Source organism: Plecotus auritus, assembly GCF_963455305.1.
Source record: "Plecotus auritus genome assembly, chromosome: 2".
In the NCBI taxonomy this organism is placed as follows: domain Eukaryota; kingdom Metazoa; phylum Chordata; class Mammalia; order Chiroptera; family Vespertilionidae; genus Plecotus; species Plecotus auritus.
In genome coordinates, this window is record NC_137771.1 from 168,464,133 (window position 1) to 168,482,997 (window position 18,865).

The 18,865-nt window shown below is 39.7% G+C and overlaps 1 protein-coding gene across 1 annotated transcript in view; it reads right to left on the reverse strand.

Annotated features, from left to right (window-relative positions):
• Positions 1–18,865, reverse strand: part of HCLS1 (hematopoietic cell-specific Lyn substrate 1) — a 36,155-nt gene that overhangs the window by 4,467 nt on the left and 12,823 nt on the right. Inside the window, exons 5-13 of the mRNA XM_080658450.1 lie at positions 15,647–15,757; positions 13,284–13,338; positions 4,511–4,621; positions 3,555–3,610; positions 2,858–2,927; positions 1,903–2,114; positions 1,289–1,393; positions 246–513; positions 44–106 (exon numbers count right to left, since the gene is read on the reverse strand). Of these exons, the coding sequence (XP_080514576.1) occupies positions 44–106; positions 246–513; positions 1,289–1,393; positions 1,903–2,114; positions 2,858–2,927; positions 3,555–3,610; positions 4,511–4,621; positions 13,284–13,338; positions 15,647–15,757 (1,051 nt within the window). The remainder of the gene's footprint in view (positions 1–43; positions 107–245; positions 514–1,288; positions 1,394–1,902; positions 2,115–2,857; positions 2,928–3,554; positions 3,611–4,510; positions 4,622–13,283; positions 13,339–15,646; positions 15,758–18,865) is intronic.

The window sequence follows — 18,865 nt, forward strand, 5'->3', positions numbered from 1 at the left end:
AGGACCTTCAGACACCAGACCCCTCAGGTCACTCCCAACTTACCTCCTTGGTAATCATACAGGGCTATAGCTGAGATCCCAGCCCCAGCAGGACGGCCTGATGATCCTGCATTATCAAAAACATAAACATGGTCTCACCAACATGCAAAACAAATAGGTTCTTCTGGGTAATGGGGCAATGCTTCCTTTTACCCTCCCCAAGACCTGACCAAATTCAGGAGCTGATTCTCCCATCTACCACGCACCAGCCACAGAGGAGGGAAATGAGGCATCTTCAGGTTCCAGCACATCCTCATAGTCCCCTTCTAGTTCATCATCGTGCTCATTTCTGTCCATATGCGCAACATCCTCATAGTCATTCTCAGGCTCTGGCTCTGGCTCCAGCTCAGGCGCAGGCTCAGGCTCAGGCTCAGGCTCTGCTTCATATATAGGCTCTGCTTCATATACTGGCTCTTTCTCCACCTGGAGGCCTTCCAGAGTCCTGGGGGGCAAAGCTGGGGGCTCCTCATCTTCCTGAGGAGAGACAGTGTGGAGCAGGGTAATTTGAATTTGCCATGAGTTGCCGCTCCAAAACCTTCCAATGGAGGACTGCTAAGACCACACCCAACACCATCCTACCACTTCTACCCTTGCTTCCATTTAACAGCCTCTCCTAGGATACACAGTCATTCATCTATTCTTCATTCCTCAACCTCCACATCTACCTACTCACTCAAAACATATGATAGGAGGGGAATGTAAAAGGTGTGAAGAAAGGGAAGTTGGAAGCAGATTCCTTGGAAGACCAAGAAAATGTTGAAGCAAAAGCATATTATTGGGAATACCACAGCTAGGATGACCAGCTCTCCTAGTCTTCCCAGAACTGGGTGGTGTCCCAGAATGCAGGACTATAATTTTTTTTTTCTTCTTAAAAGAAGTGACTCTTTAATATATATATATATATATATATATATATATATATATATATATATTGATTTCAGAGAAAAAGAAGAGGGAGTGAGAGATAGAAACATCAATAATGAGAGAGAATCATAGATTGGCTGCCTCCTGCATGCCCCCTACTGGAGATAGAGCCTGCAAACAAGGCATGTGCCCTGACTAGGAATTGAACCGTGACCTCCTGGTTCATAGGTCGACACTCAACCACAGAGCCACACCAGCTGGGCAGGACTATCAGTATTGAGATCAGGACAGTCCCAGACAAACCAGGATGGTTAGTCATACTCTATGGCCCATCTTCCTAGGACATGAGGAGATGGGGAAGGGACAGAGAATCGTTGGGGCTTACCTCTGGGGGTTCTTGTCTTGAGGGCAAGGAAGGCAATGGATGTCCCCTGCTGGTTCTCACAGGCTCAGGCTCTGGCGAAGAGCAACTCCCTGCTGGAGGCCAGACCTATGGAGAATGACGCATCTCTCCGGTAAGCAAGCAAGCCTCCATTTTCTCTCTTATACTGACTTGCAACACCCGCTCCTACCTCTGCCAATCCAAATCCAACTCATCCATCAAGATGGGCTCCAGTCTGTAGTGATGGCTCTTTCCTCTCAGTTCCTGCAGCAATGATTGGCTATACGGCTGGTGACCTGTCTTTCTGCAACCCAGGCATGTGCCAGAACTTGGAATCAAACCTGTGACCTCCCAGTTCATAGGTCGATGCTCAACCACTGAGCTATGCCGGCCAGGCTTCTGTTATACAGTGTAAATCTTGCCCATTCTAACATTCTTGTTTATATGAGGCCCAATGACACAGAATGAAATTTTCCTGAAGGCAGGGAGAGCACTTATATAGAATTTGCTTAACACAGGGGAAGCCTGTGCCTTATTTTCTACCAAAGATTTGGAACCTTTAGGCTCCTGTTTGGGCAGGAGTCCTGGATATGGATCCCAGAGCACCAAGCACTCACCTGCGAGGAGATTTTCTTAGGCAATGGGGCTGGCACCACTGGCTCTTCCACAGTGGTTGCTGGTGGCTGAGCCTCGTGGCTTATCTTTACCAGGGCCTTTCTCTCCTGTTGCTTCTTGGCCATCTGCTGTGCTTTTTCTTCTTCTTCCCTCTTCTTCTTCTCCTCAGCCATGGACTCAAATTTTGCCTTCAGTCCACGGGCACCACTAGAAGCTATAGACATAGGCAAGAAGAATTAGGATTCTTTTGGGTCAGGGAGGGGGTGGAAGTGTAGCACTTTAAGGAAAAAGAGACATCTGTCTCTTTACCCTCTTAACCTAATTTTTCTAGGAGAAAGAATTTTGGAATATGAGGATAAGGGCCAAGTGTCCCTCAGCTAATCTAGGTAGGTAAAGGTATGGAGGAGGTAATCTGGGGAGAAGGAAGAATTAGAAAGAAGAAGCAGTTGAGGAGATCAAATGGAGAGGGGACTTATAGAAGGGAAGGTAAAGAGGTATTGATGGAGGAACAAGGGAGTTACAGGAGGTTGGTGAAGCCTTAAATCCTAGATTTTCATAAAGCCAGGCTGTGTAATCTCAGACCCTTTTCCTTTCTAAACCATAAGCCTTGGTCCTCTAACCTGTATCCTTACCTGTCCACATTCTTTAAATCTGCATAATTCTGACCACCAGCCACCCCCACCTCCCATCCCAAGCACTTATCTCTATGTATTCTTCCCAAATGGCTCCCCCATCCCTTGGTCCTCTGCTCACAGTTCCTTCCCCAGTGTCACTCTGTCTCTTTATCCACTTACCCTAATTTTTCTAGGAGAAAGAACCTGGGAATATGAGGAGAAGGGTCAAGTGTACCTCAGCTAATCTGGGAAGTTTAACGCATGGAGGAGGTAGTCTGGGGGGAAGAAAGAGTGAGAAAGGAGAAGCAGTTGAGGAGCATAGAGAAAAGGAATTAAGACTCACCAGCCTCTATGGGTGTCGTCTTTTTATAAGCTGTGGTTGGAGCCTCCATTTCATTGAAGCCAACAGCACTCTGCAGAAGAACAGTAGGTGTGTGGGCGGGATGAGGGTGGTGGTGGTGGTAAGGAAGTGGTAGCTACTCAGAAAGCAATATTAGGTACTGAGGCCACTGTAGGAGGTATCCTAACCATTTGATCCTCAACAGTTGGACAGGGTATTCTAATACTGTTGTTTTGTGGCAGAGAAAAGGGAAAAGAAGTTCTAAACTGGTGGGCTCAGCTCCCTTTTTTAATGTGCAGTATACCTAGAATCTCACATCTCCAAATCCAGTTGCATGGAATGCAGCAAGGCCCTGGGTGATGCATGAAGAGGAACTAGTGCAGGGGAGGACAGTGACATGGAGTGGGAAAAGACTGCAGACTGGGTTAAAGAATGCTAAGCAATCAATGACATTTTAAACATCATCTTTATCTGTCTCTTTGTCTCTCTCTGGCACCCTTCCCTCTCCTCAGTTAAAGCTCAGGCTTCAGAAGACATGCTCATTAGGTGCTGAGGGCAGTCCATGGAGAGTGCAGGACACTAGGACAGCCCAGTACACCTAGCTTTTTCTACCTTTTCTCCAGCTTTGTTTCTCTTCTCCATGCACATCCAGGGCAGTTTGGGAAACTATTCTCAAGACATTGGTACTCTGGTACTTTACCTTATCCACTCGGTCCTTCTGGATTCCATACTGACCGCCAAAGCCCTTGGCATAATCTGCAGGACAGAAAGGTCTAAGAGTCATACAGGAGTTAAAATGCTGGAAATGGGTGCGAAGAGGGAGCAGGGGGAAGAAAGACCAGAAGACAGAGAGGTGGATGAGGAAGTATCAGAGGATAGAGAGAGGCAAAGATGGGAAGAGAGGTAAGAGGATTGGAAGAAGAAGAAGAAACTTGGGAGAGAATGGAGGAGAGAAAGCTGAGAATTGGAAAACATAAAAAGAACAAAGTGACAGAAAAGGGGGGGATGATAAGGAAGAAACAGAAGAAAATAAGGACAGCCCTCTAGCCATCCCCTATGCATCTCAGCGAGGAAGGAGACCTCTCTATCCTCTGTGAGGCAGAGGGGCTGGTAAGAATCATAGCCAAATCACACTCCTGTCATCACCATCCTGTCTGTCTTCATCTTTTTCTCAGTGGCCCCTTCTCCTAAGCCTCCCTTTTCTGTCCTGTCCCTAATCTTATGCTTTTGCTCTCCACCACTTTTGGTTTACCTCCACTGACCCTCACACACATATAATTATTTTTCACCCACCACCTCCACTGCACATCTGCCCCTCTATATTCTGGGTCCTCTGTGTCAGCTTCCAGAAAGGAAAGATGGTCCAGCAGGTGTTGCTCAGTGGTTGGACATCAACTCATGCACCAAGAGGTCACCAGTTCAATTCTCAGTCAGGGCACATGCCCGGGTTCCAGGTTTGATCTCCAGTAGGGGTGTGCAGGAGGCAGCCGATCAATGTTGATGTTTCTATCTCATAGATGTTTCTATTTCTTTCCCTCTCCCCCTTTCTCTCTCTCTAAAAACCAATAAAAACATTTAAAAATAAATAAGAACAGAAAGGAAGGGCTAAGGCTCTATGGTGTTCTGTGACCTCCCTCCTCTCCAGTTCCAACTTACCTCTCTGGGATTCGTGTTTCTCGGTTTCTCCTTTGTAGTCATATCCCAGAGCTGCCTTGTCCCTTTTATCCTTTTCTACTCCATAACGGCCACCAAAGCCATGAGAGTAATCTGCGATGGAAGGAGCAGTCATAAGAGCCCACTCTCAGCCACAGGAAAGAGCCATTGAAGAGAGAAGTCAAGAAGAATGGGTGACTGGGGTCTGGGAAGAGAGCAGAGCTCAAATATAGGTGAATTAAAGAGAAACGGTGTTCTAAACCATCTTTTGCAAGCTTTAACATTGTTCACTCTTTTTATCTTCTCTCTCTTACTTCCATGCCAAGATGAGAAGATCATTTCAATTTTCTCCCCTCTTCAAGGAAGGGGAAAGTATAAAGAGTATAAGGAGAAGCTTCTGGAAGGGGGAAAGGAGGAAGGCATATCTACATGAAATGTCTGCCTTTTCCTATTCCCATAAAAAAATTTAGAAATGTCAGCTAAAATATAACAATTTTTGTTGTTGTTGTTAATAGTGAAGCTCAAAAAAAAAAAATCCTGGCTACAAAAACAAATAGATAATTCAAAGCAGTAGATATGAGGGTACTTATGAGCTGATGGCACAGAAAACTCAAGGGTGTTTTAAGTCCCAAACTTATTGCTTAGGTTTAGAATCTAGGATCTGAGGGTCTGATTTCTATAAATAAACAGAGGACTGAAGAGCAAGAAATGAGTCTCTGCCCACTGCTATAAAAAAGGGTTTTAGAAAAATTCTATTCACTTGTCCAGGGAAATGGTGAGGGGCCTTGTAGTTTGTTCGGCAACAAACTAGAGGGGGGAAATTTACCTAAGAGACTTGGAAACTATAGTCTCACACCTGAATGTATGGAACACAAATATCCAATTGTATGCTACTTATATGTGAATTCTAAGCTGAGAAATTAATTTCAATACCTATCTAAGAAAATATATACCACAGAAAGATGTTACGAATATGAGGCAAAGTCGACCTCAAGACAAAATGCATTATAAGAGATATGAGAGATAATCCTATATAATAAAAGCCTAATACGCTAAGTGTCTGACCGTTTGTCCGACCGTTCGACCAGTCACTATGATGCGCACTGACCACCAGGGGGCAGATGCTCCGACCCATAGGTTACCTTGCTGCTGGGGTCCAGCAGATCGGGACTGGGCAAGAAGGGCCGGACACACCCTAGAGCCCTCCCACAGTCCCTCCCTGGCCCCAGTCATGCACCAGTGAGGTCCCTTGGCCTGGCCTGCACCCTCTCGCAATCCAGGACCCCTTGGGGGATGTTGGAGAGCCAGTTTTGGCCCAATCCCCACAGGCCAGGCCAAGGGACCCCACCGGTGCATGAATCTGTGCACCAGGCCTCTAGTACAATAATAAGAACAATTCATCAGGAATATGAATGCTGGCATAATCTTATTAACAGAATCAAAATTCATGAAGCAAAAACTGACAGAAGCAGGAAGAAAAAGAGACAAATTCATTATCATAGTTGAAAATTTTAACACCTTTCTCTCATGAATTGACAGAAATTCAGACAAAAGAATTTAAAATTATAGGTCTAAATTACATTATCAACTAACAAGACCCAATTGACAATTACAGAACACTATAGACCCAAACTGCAAAATATACATTTTTTAATGTACATTGGTACATTCACCTAGATCATATGCTGATCCATAAGTTTTTAATACAATCAAAAGATTGAAATAGTAGATGCCATATTCTCTGATCACAATAGAATTAAATTAGACGTTAATAATAAAATTATTAGAAAATTCCCCCCAATACTTGGAATATGAATAACACACTTCTAAATAACTCTTGGGTCAAAGAAGAAATCATAAAGAAAATGAATGAAAATTTAAACACACATGACATTGTGAAATGCAGGAAAATCAGTATTTGGAGAGAAATATATGGTTTCAAGTGCACATCCTATGTAATAAAGAGCTAATATGCTAATTAGACTGAACAGCAGTACGACCGTCTGGACAACCTTCCAGACAAAGCCAGGGCTGCAAGGGCTGGCCAAAGCTGCGAGGGGCTGTGAGGGCTGAGCCCCTTGCACAAATTTCGTGCATCAGGCCTCTAGTACAGGAAATAAAGGCTTAAAAATCAATTACCTGAGTCTATTCCTTTAGAAGCTGGAAAAAGAACAAACTAAACTCACTTTAAAATGAAGAAAAAATAAAGATAAAAGCAGAAATCAATGCAATTTTAAAGACAAGTAAACAATAAAGAAAATGAGAAAAGTAAAATGTTAGTTTTTTGCAAACAAACAAAAACTCATAGACACAGACAACAGAGGGAAAGGGGGTAGGAGTAGTAAGGGGGTCAAATATATGGTGATGGAAGATGATTTGCCTTTGGGTGATGGGCACACAATGTAATATACAGATCATGAATCATAGAAATATACACTTGGAACCTACATAATCTTATTAACTAATGTCACACCAATAATTTAATAAAAATATATTTTGAAAAGTTAGTTCTTTGAAAAGAAAAGAAACTGATAAACTTATGGCAAGAATAATCAATTAAAAAGAGAAAAAAGCAGATTAATAATATGAAATGAAAGTGAGCACACTACTACAGATATTTCAGAGGTTAGAAAGAATATAAATAAATGTATGTCAATAAATTTGATAACATAGATAATTGTAAAACTTCCTTGAAAACACCATCCTTTATAATAAAGAGCTAATACGCTAATTAGACTGGACAGCAGAACAACTGTCTGGATGACCCAGATGAAGCCAGGGCTGAGGCCGGAGCTGCGAGGGCCGAGCTCCTTGCACAAATTTCGTGCATCAGGCCTCTAGTATATCATAACTGACTAAAAAAAAAGATAGAAAAGAAAGACTAAATAGATCTACATCTATTTAAATTGAATTTATAGTGAAAAAATATTTTAAATGGTCCATTATTACTAGTAGTAAGACTTCTAAAATTCAGCCAGACGTAAAGGCAAGATTTCTCTATATGGGAAACTTAATCAAACCACGGCCCATGAAACTCTCATAAAACAAATATCTCTCCCCCACTGAAATAAATTCACAACAAAAATCACAACGCTCAACAAAATAAACAATCATGAGGAAAATAGAATAATCAAATAGAAGAATTGTCACCCCCAAGAACTGCAAATAATATAACAATATAAAATAAACTATAAAATAAATATTTTTTAAAAATAATTAAAGAGCTTAAAGAAGTGGCGGGTTGGGGGAGACACAATAAAAGCAACAGGCCATAGCCAGGTGGCTCAGTTGGTTAGAGTGTCATCCTGATAATGCCAAGGTTGCAGGTTTGCTCTTTTGTCAGGGCACATACAAGAAACAATCAATGAATGCATAAATAAGTGAAACTACAAATCAATGCTTCTCTCTCTCAAGTCAAAAAAAATAAATTTTAAAAAATTAAAGCAACAGGACATTATGGAAAAAGAATCAGGAGATTTAAAATAGAACCAAGGGAAACTTCCAAAAATGAAAATATCTGAAAGAAAGTTAAGTACCTAATAGTTAGTGTAAATAATTACTAAAGCAAGCTGAAGGGAGAATTAGTGAACTTAATATAAATCCAAAGGAGTTACTCAGAATGCAGCATCAGGAGATAAATAAATGGAAATAGAGAAGAGAAATTAAGAGACATCAAGAACACAACTTGAGATTCAATAACCTAAGTTTCCACCTTAGGAAACTAGAAAAGAAGAGCAAATTAAATTCAAAGTAAGCTGAAGAAAAAAAAATCATTAGAGAAAAAATAAATAAAATTGAAAACAGCAAATTAATAGAGAAAATCAATAAAACAAAAGTTGGTTCTTTAAAAAGGTCAATAAGTCAATAAGCCTCTAGCCAAGCTAATAAAAAAAGAGGGGATACAAATTAATAAGATCACAAACGAAAGAGGGGACATCTCTACAGATCTCATGGAAATTAAAAGGATAATAAAAGAATACTATGAACAACTCTATGCCCACAAATTTGAAAATCTAGATGAAATAGAACAATTCTTGGAAAGACACAATCTTCCAAAACTCACACAAGAAGAAACATATGATATGAGTAGGTCTATATTTATTAAAGAAATTGAATCAATAATTAATAATCTTCCAAAACAGAAAACATCAGACCCCAATGGGTTCATTGGCGAATTCTATGAAACATTTAAGGGAAAATATATGTATCAATTCTCTACAATCTCTTTCAGAGAATAAAATCACAGGGAATAATTTCTAACTCATTCTAAGAGGCCAGCATTACTCTAATACCAAAACCAGACAAAGTTATTACAAGAAAGAAAACTATAGACCAATATCTCTCAAAAACATAGTTTCAAAAATCCTCAACTAAATATTAGCAAATTGAATCCAACAATGTATGAAAAGAATTATACACCACGACCAAGTAGGATTTATCCAAAGTATGAAAGGCTGGTTCAACATTTGAAAATCAATTAATGTAATCCATCAACAGACTAAAAAAAATAAAACTACAGGATCTTTTCAATAGATACAGAAAAAAAAGCATTTGACCAAATCCAATACCTATTCCTGATTTTAAAAAAAAGAAAACAAAAAAACTTAGTAAACCAAAAATAGAGGGGAACATTCTAAACTTGATAAAGATAATTTACCAAAGCCCTACAGCTAACATCATACCTAATGGTGAGAAACTTGAATCTTTCCCACTATGATCAGGTACAAGGTAAGGATGGCTCCTCTCATCTTTCTTTCCAACATTGCACAGAAAGTCCTTGCTAATGCCATAAGGCAAGAAAAGGAAATAAAAGGTACACAAACTAGACAGGAACATATAAAATTGTCTTTGTTTACAGATGACATAAAATTGTCTTTGTTTACAGGTCTGTGCAGAAAATCCAAAAGAATTGATATGCATATTCTTGAAACTATTAAGTGATTATAGTAAGGTTGCAGAATATAAGATTATATACAAAATAGTCTATTGCTTTCCTATATACCAACCATGAACAACTAAAATTTGCAATTAAAATACAATTGGAACTGGAGAGCATTATGCTAAGTGAAATAAGCAACTCCAACAAAGAAATATTCAGGTATAACTTTTAAAAATACACAAGATCTATATAAGGAAAATCCTGATTAAGTAAACCACAGAAGAACTAAGTAAATGGAGATATATTATCCACTCATGGATAGAAAGACTCAATATTGTCATGATGTCAGTTATTCCCAGATTGATCCATAGATGGAATGCAATCAAAGTCAAAATCCCAGCAAGTAATTTTTTTGGATATCGACACTTGATTCTAAAGTTTACATGGAGAGGCAAAAGACCCTAAGCCAACAAAATACTGAAAAAGTAGCCAACATAAAGCTGGAAGACTGATGCTACTTGATTTTAAGACTTACTATAAAGTTACAGTAATTAAGACAATGTAGTGAAAGAATGGACAAATAGATCAATGAAACAGAATAGAGAACCCAGAAATAGACCCCATAAATATAGTCAACTAATCCTTGACAAAGGAGCAAAGGCAATATAATGGAGAGAAGATAGACTTTTCAACAAATAGTACTGGAACAACTGGACACCCATATGCAAAACAAAAACAAATCTAAGATATAGACGTTATACCTTTTACAAAAATTAACTCAAAATAGATCATAGACTAAAATGTAAAATGCAAAACTATAAGACTCCTTGCCCTGGTTGGTTTTGCTCAGTGGTTAGACCAAAGGGTCATGGGTTCAACCCCTGGCGCCAGTCAGGGTGCATGCAGAAGGCAACCAGTTGATATATTTCTCTCACATCAATATTTCTCTCTCTCTCTCTTCACTCCTTCTCCCTCCCTTCCACTCTCTCTTTAAAAAAATGAAGAAAAACATATAACTGGGTGAGGATATATATATCCTATAAGATAATGTAGGCAAAAACCTAGATGACCTTAGGTATGGCAATCTTTTTAGATACAATCCATGAAAGAAATAATTGATAAGCCTGGACATAATTAAAATTAAAAAACTTCTGCTTCGTGAAAGACAATGTCAAGGAAATGAGAAGACAAGCCATAGACTGGGAGAAAATATTTGCAAAAGACACACTGATAAAGAATGGTTATCCAAAATACACAAAGAACTCTTAAAACTCAACAATTATAAAACAATTTTAAAAATGTGCCAAAAATCGTAACAAACATCTTACCAAAAAAGATATGCAGATGAAAAATATGCATATGAAAAGATGCTCTATATCATATGTCATCAGGGAAATGCAAATTAAAATGAGACACTAAGTATATGCCTATTTCAATGGCCCAAATCCATAACACTCACAATACCAAATGCTGGTGAGGATGTGGAGCAACAAGAACTCTTATACATTGCTGGTAGGAATGAAAAATGATACTTTGGAAAACAGTTTGGTAATTTCTTACAAATCTAAACATACCATCAACAAAACAAAAAGATAACCTACTGAAAGAAAAAATATTTGCCAATGATAAATTCAATAAGGGGTTACTATAAAAAATTTATAAAGAACTCATATAACTCAACACCAACAAAACAAACAATCCAATGAAAAAAATGGGCAGAGAACCTGAATAGAACATATGAAAAAATGTTCAATGTCACTAATCATCAGAAAATGCAAATTAAAACCACCATCAAATGTCACCCCATACCTGTCAGAGTGCTGTTATCAACAAACCAACAAACAACAAATGTTGGCAAGAATGTGAAGAAATGGAACCCTCGTGCACAGTTGATGGGAATGTAGATTGGTGCAGCAACTATGGAACACAGTATAGAGGTTCCTCAAATGGAACTGCCTTATGACTCAGTGATTCCACTTCAGGGTATATATCTGAAGAAACCCAAAACATTAACTCAAAAGAATATATGCACCCTTATGCTCATTGCCAAGATATGGAAACAACCCAAGTGCCCATCAACAGACGAGTAGATAAAAAAGTGGTGGTACAGATATACAATGGAATATTACTCAGCCATAACAATCTTACCACTTGCACAGTCTGGTAAGACAGAGAAAGACAAATATTATATGATTTCACTTATATGTGGAATCTAAAGAGCAAAACAAACAAACAAACAAACAAAATAGAAACAGACTCATAGATACCAAGTAAAAACTGATGGTTGTCAGAATGGTAGAGGGTTGGGGGACTGATGAAAAAGGTGAAGGTTTGAGTAGTATAAATTGGTAGTACAAAATAGTCATGGGAATGTTAAGTACAGCATAGGGAATATAGTCAATAATATTGTAATAACTGTATGATGCCCGGTTGGTACTTGGAATATCAGGTGGACCACTTTGTGAAGCATATGATTGTCTAACCAGTATGTTGTACACCTGAAACTAATACAAAGTAATATTGAATGTAAACTGTAATTGAAAAAAATTAAAAATAGATAAAAGAGTGAATATAGACTTGGGATAATTATGATGTATCAATGTAGATTCATCCTTGGTAAAAAAAAAAAAAATGGGTGTATGGTATATCTCTGTACTTTCCTCTCAATTTTGTTTTAAATCTAAACTTCCTTAAAAAAAAAAAAAAGAGATATCAGCCTGGTGGGCCTGGCTCAGTGGTTGAACCAGGAGGTCACAGTTCGGTCCCCGGTCAGGGCATATGTCTGGGTTGGGGGCTCAATCCCCAGTAGGGGGCATGCAGGAGGCAGCCTATCAATGCTTCTTTCTCATCATTGATGTTTCTATCTCTCTCTTCCTCTCCCTTCCTCCCTGAAATCAATAAAAAAGGGAAAGAGAGAGATCAAGAAGATAATGAAAGTTCAAATACACATCTAATATGAGTTGCAGAAGAATAAAAAAGAAGAGAGAAAAAGCATTATAAAAAAAAAAAAAAAAGCCTGGGGACTTTCCATAATGAGTACTTTATAGGTTGAAGAGGACTGATGTCTCATGTAGAATAATAAAAATAGATCCAACACCTAGACATATTCCTGATAACATTTCAGAGTATCAGAGACAAAAAAAAACACCTTTCATAAAATAAAATTTAAGGAAACAGAGATAAGACATATTATCTACAAAGAAATGATGATGACACGAGAGATTCTAGAGATAATGAAGTAATATCTGCAAAGTGATGAATGGAAAATAATAATGAAGAGTGGAAGAAAATAAAAGATTTTTTTAGAGAAAGCCTGAGAGTTCCTTCATAGACTCACTGAAAGAATTATCTAAGGGTATACTTTAGCAAGAAGAAAATAGAAGAAGCCAGAAGGAAACAATGAAATACAGCAAACAATGATGAGGTGGGAGTTGGTAAATATGTGGGTCAATTTAAATAAGAATTTACTAGGTAATAATCATGATTCAATTTTATGGGGTTTATCAACACATAGAACCAATGTCACAGGTAATGATAATTGTCCAGCTGGTACAAAGAATGTAGAATGTAAAAAGGATGTGATTAAAATATTCTATATATCTTATATTATACAGGAAGATATAATGTTTAAATTTAAGTCAGAGATACATGTTACAACTTAAGGTTAACCTCCTAAAATAAAGGAGTAGAATACCTTATTTTTAGCCCATTAGGGAAAAAAAGGGGGACTAAATAAAACTTGATCAATCTCATAGAAAGTGGTAAAGGAGAAGGGAAGAAGCAAGTACATAGTTGGATTTTAAAATAAACGAAATAGTGAGGAATTGGGTTATGGAACGAAAAAGGAGTTGACAGCTGTGGCTATTTGAAGTCTGAGCAGAATAGCAGGGTCCTTGCCTTTCTGAGATGTGTGTTTCTCCACTTCTCCTTTGTAATCAAAGCCAACTGCTGACTACAAAGAAAAGGAGAGAGAATTGGTTAGAGTCAGAGCTGACAATGCTTCCCCTCTCTCTCTTATCCTTGCTCCCAGCTCAGCCCAGAGGTTCATTTATAGGGGCTCAGGCCTGTGTATGAGGGTTTAATGTAGATATAGTACTGACAGGCTGGTGTAGAGGCAGCGTGCTACAAATCAGTGAACATGGACTCTGGACACAGACAGTTCTAGATTCAAATCCCACCTCCCCTATTTAGAGTTGTTTAACTTTACACATGTCCTTTAATATTTGAGCCTCAGTCTCTTCAAATATAAAATGAAAATAGATATACCTGTTTCATTAACATCAATTGTAAAATGGAAGAAATGATCCCTCTTCATTTGGGATATTGTGAGAACTAAATGGGGCAAGGTATGTAAAGTGTTTTCATAGGGTTACTCAGTAAATTAGTGCTTTTCTTCCTAACTCTCATGACAGTAAAATGAGATAATAGTGCCTTAAAAACTATAAAGCACTATAGACTTGTAAGAGATAGCATCCTATTCCTAATTAATTATGCTGTGCCTCTTTTCTTTCCTTACACAGAGATATGGATTTTGGTGAGATGAGAGGCAATCAGGAGCGTCTAGATCCTAGCTGCTCCTGGGACTGGATATCTATAATAATAAAAGTGTAATATGCAAATTGACCGAATGACCAAACAGCAGAACAACCATCAGGATGACCACACTATGATGCATACTGGTGCCAGGCCACCAAGGCGGGTGCAATGTGATTGGTTGGCGGGCGGGGGGGGTGGGGGAGAGGCATTGCCTCATGATTGCCCTGCAGAGGGAGGCCCAGGCCACCAGCCAGTGGGGTGATCAATGGAGAAGGAAGCAGGGGTGGCAGCGGACTTGGGCAGGCAGCACCAGGCCAAGACAGGTGTGGGCAGGGGGCGGGGCCAGCTGCCAGCAGCTGGGGGAAGGAAGGCCTACCCTTGCATCAATTTTGTGCATTGGGCCTCTAGTAAGTAAATAAGTATTGACCAACACCTAACATCACCAACTGGTTCAGTAACTATGGATCTCTAAGTGAGTCTAGATTTTGCATCTTAAAGCTAGTAGTATGTATTATTACTTGATTTACATGACACACTGATTGTTTAGGTGATTCAATGTGTGGCTGTGAGGCACAAGATGAAAGAAAGAACAATGAAATGTTAGGAAGAGGCCAAGATGGAAGAAAAATTCCAACCTGATTAGAGGAGACCATACATGCTCCATATTCCATTACTGCCTTAAAAAATTGCCCTCTGCATATTTCCTTTCCTTTATAGTATGTTTTTAACTTTCTGGTGTTTTTCCCACCTACAGTAAAATAACATCTAACACTTAGCTTTAAGGATTCAGGCCCACCGAATAAACAACTGACGGTTAAAAGGGAATCTCAGCTAGCTATGAGGAGATGTCTTCTTGGTGTAGCTGAAGGGGAAACATACTATTCTGCACCCACCACAATGCAAGACCAAAGAATCTGATCTGCTAAGGAGTGAAACTGACAACATTAATGAGTTATGAATTGCACTCTTGTGACCACTCTGTCATCTGTAATCATACTGTCCTTTTTTTCTCTCTTTAAAACTACTTTTTTTTTTCTTGGTTTGTTTTGTACAAAGGAATCTATAAACACCTGGATTTCAGTGATTTGGTGCTAAGTCTTGTTAAAAGTAACCTTTACCTTCTAAAAACATTGTAACCCTAATTAATTGTTTTACTTGTTTATTTTTTTAATTCATTATTTGCTGCCATGGTAATAACATTTAAGCTGACATCTCTATTTTCCTGAAAGGCATAGATATACAGGGTGTCTCCCAAAAATGTATACACATTTCGAATGATTATACAGTCACTGTTTACTAACATACAGTTCAGTTTCAAAATTAAGTGAGTTATCAGTTGTTAAAGTGTGTATACATTTTTGGGGGACACCCTATATTTATAAGGTGTTTATGTTTGACCAAAAGAGGAGCTTTGGAACGTCCCTCTTCTCTCTTCATGTATACAAGGTATACAAAAATCAATGGTTTGAGGGATTCCTTATTCAAACAAAGTTTGAGAGTCCTTATCTCATTTAAATTACTACCTTTCACCTCAGCATGTGGCCTCCAACAGGGCACCAAGTAACTTGCTGAGGGAGGTCACAGGAGCTGTCCTCGTGCTGGACCCTCCTCGAGTCCACTGCCCTGTTTCTCACAGAAGACCCATAGACCCACGTTCAAGGGGGAGTGTTGGTAAGTCCCACAGGATCTGAGTTGGGTGGTGTGTGGAGAGAACAGTTACTTACCTTGTCTGCCCTGTCCTTCTCAACTCCGTATTTGCCCCCAAAACCTCTGGCAGCATCAGTCTGAGAAGAGTGCTTCTCCACCTCAGCAACATACTCATGGCCCACAGCACTCTGAGAAAAATCAAGGACAAAATGAGTGACAAGATAAAAATGACCCTAAAGAAATAAAATGACACAGAGATGGGCTGGGATGTAAGAATACAGGAAATTCCATTCTGGGTCAGACTTGTAGCCTCTGCCAGTGGCACCAAGGATGACAAGGATGGGAGAGCAAGGTGACTTCTGGAGCCTTTTACATCCTGATTCTTCTCTAACACCATCAAGATCCCATCATTCAGGAAACTCCCGTAGAACAGGCTGGGAACCAGGATAGAGACTAGGAAGACAGAGCTGTGGTTAAACCGGAAACAAAAAGAGAGCTAAAACAAAGGCTTTGTAAATCAAAACAGAAATGAGGGTGGTTACTGGGGAGAGACCAAAAGAGACTGACTGGATGCCTCAGTCAGGATTGAATATTCACATAAACAGCCAGGTGCTTTTGTTTTGAATCTTTTCTCCTGTATGAGCATCAAATTTAAAAATGTCACCTGAGCCCTAATATTTAGCAGTGACTGACTCTTTACCAAAGGAGGTTGATAGACAATACTGGGATTAGTCCAAGATTGCATGTCACTTAAATCTTTTCTATCCCTTCCACTTTTTACTCCATTTAATGTTTTATTTTCTACTTGGTCCTAAAAGTTAGGTATCTTCTAATATTTATATATGGACTAGAGGTGTGGTGCACGAAAATTGTGCCCTGCGGGGGGATGTTGCTCAGCCCGGCCTGCGCCCTCTCACAGTCCGGGACCCCTCAGGGGATGTTCCCTGGGGGGTGGGGAGGGATTGGGCATAAGATGGCAGTCAGATATCCCTCTTGCGGTCCAGGGCTCTCAAAGTCCGGGACCCCTCGCTCCTTACCTCTCACCTGCAGCCAAGGTGGGAGAGGCTCCTGACACCACCGCTGTGCTTGCCAGCCATGAGTCCAGCTTCTGGCTAAGCACCACTCCCACTATGGGAGTGCACTGACCACCAGGGGGCAGCTCCTGCATGGGGCCAGGGAGGGATGTGAGAAGTTGGCCAGCTGGGGAAGGACCACAGGAGGGCTCCAGGGCATGTCCGGCCCATCTCACTCAGTCCTGATCTACTGGACCCCAGCAGCAAGCTAACCTACTGGTCAACTGTCTGTCCCCTGGTGGTCAGTGCATGTCATAGTGAGTGGTTGAGCAGCCTTAGCATATCATTAGCATATTACACTTTGATTGGTTGAACAGACAACCAGACAACCAGACACTTAGCATATTAAGCTTTTATTATATAGGATGCTTTAATAATTTGGAAACTGAGTAATACTTCAAACCAAATATTGAGGCGTTGCAGAATCTCAACTAAGAAGAAATTAGAAATTTCTAATTAGAAATTTCTTCGCTTTCTCCCTATATTTCCAATCCCATGCTGGGATAAGCAACATCGGTACAGAGACTACCATGAAGAAGTGTCCTATATAAGCTCCTGGGAACTGGTTTTGCAATATTTTGGGGTCTGTGTAGGTCAATTTTGCTTGTTGAATTTAAGAATAAATGACTGCTTTTTTGTTAGGAATTTCATGGGAGAATACAATGCCTATGCTGCACTTCACACAATGACAAAACAAAACACCTCTTAAAGGTGAACTAAAGGCTTTCATTGGATTTTTTTTCTCCTCAAAAGTAAACCATGTTTCTTATAGATATATATCTCTATCTTTGAGGTTTGGAAAATCAATGGCAATATGATTCAATATACAAGCATCCTTTTATCACAAATTTATAGCATCTAATTGATAAAATAAAAACTATTCATATTTGAGGGCTTCTCATGGATAAATTCACATCAATATTTTCACACCTATGTGCATATCATATAACATATAATATATACATAACAACACTAAATATACAGTAAAGAAAATAATAAGAGAAGTTGTAATATAGATATAAAACACAAACATTTAAAAGTAGTACTTTATTTTAAAACATATTTTTCACTGCTCTACTTGTGTTCCCTGTCCCCTCAATCTAGGAGTTACAGTGTAGCTGGGCCTACTATGGCCAGCCCTTCTCAATTCTTTGCTTCCATTTTTTGCTGTCTATAATTTACTAGTGGCCCGGTGCACGAAATTCATGCACAGGCGGGGGTGGGGGGGTGTCTCTCAGCCCAGCCTGCATCCTCTCCAATCTGAGACCCCTGTGGGATCAGGCCTAAACTGGCAGTCGGACAACACCCTCACAATCCGGGACTGCTGGCTCCTAACTGCTCACCTGCCTGCCTGCTTGATCACCCCTAACCACTTTGCCTGCTGGCCTGCTCGCCCCAACTGCCCCCCTCCCCTCCTGGCCTGATCACCCCCAACTGCCTTCCCCTCCTGGCCTGATCACCCCCAACTGCCTTCCCCTCCTGGCCTGGTCACCCCTAACCGCCTCTGCCTTGGCCCTGCCACCATGGCTTTGTCTGGAAGGACTTCTGGAAGGTCTCATGGTCTAATTAGCATATTACCCTTTTATTAATATAGATAGGATATGACATACTGCCATAACTATAACATATGTACCAGTATTACTCTATGAGACTACATACTTCATGCGATAGGAAGGCATCTAATACATTACATTGTATATGTTGTAAGTAGTAGGAAATACTGTATTCATAGCAATAATATACACCCTGTGACTTCCCTTCCTGATTTGGGAATGGTTCCCCAGTTCTTTGAACGTTTCCTGGCCCCTAACGTATTTTTTTTTTTTTTTTTTGTCATTCAGTGTAACTTTATTTACTCTTTATTGCACATGAGTTGAGGTCTTTAATCTAACCACCAAAGATTCAAAGGACTATTTTTTCCATGAAGTTTAACATTAACATCAGTGAATTCATGTATTCATGTGTTTTTATTGTAAACATCTGAATTATTCACATTGTCATAGATCCTAAACTCATAAGCACGGACCATGCACAGGCTGGCAGCAAGCCAGGAAGCCACTCTGCAAGCAAACAGATACTCTGCATAAGGAGAAAGTCATAGCACAACATTTAATGTCCAACCTGAGTCACTTCAGAATGTTATATATATTGACTTCTTAATTCATATAGTAAGAGGAACTCAACTGCTTGGTTGGTGATGGAGTTGACCTGATTTCAGGAGGA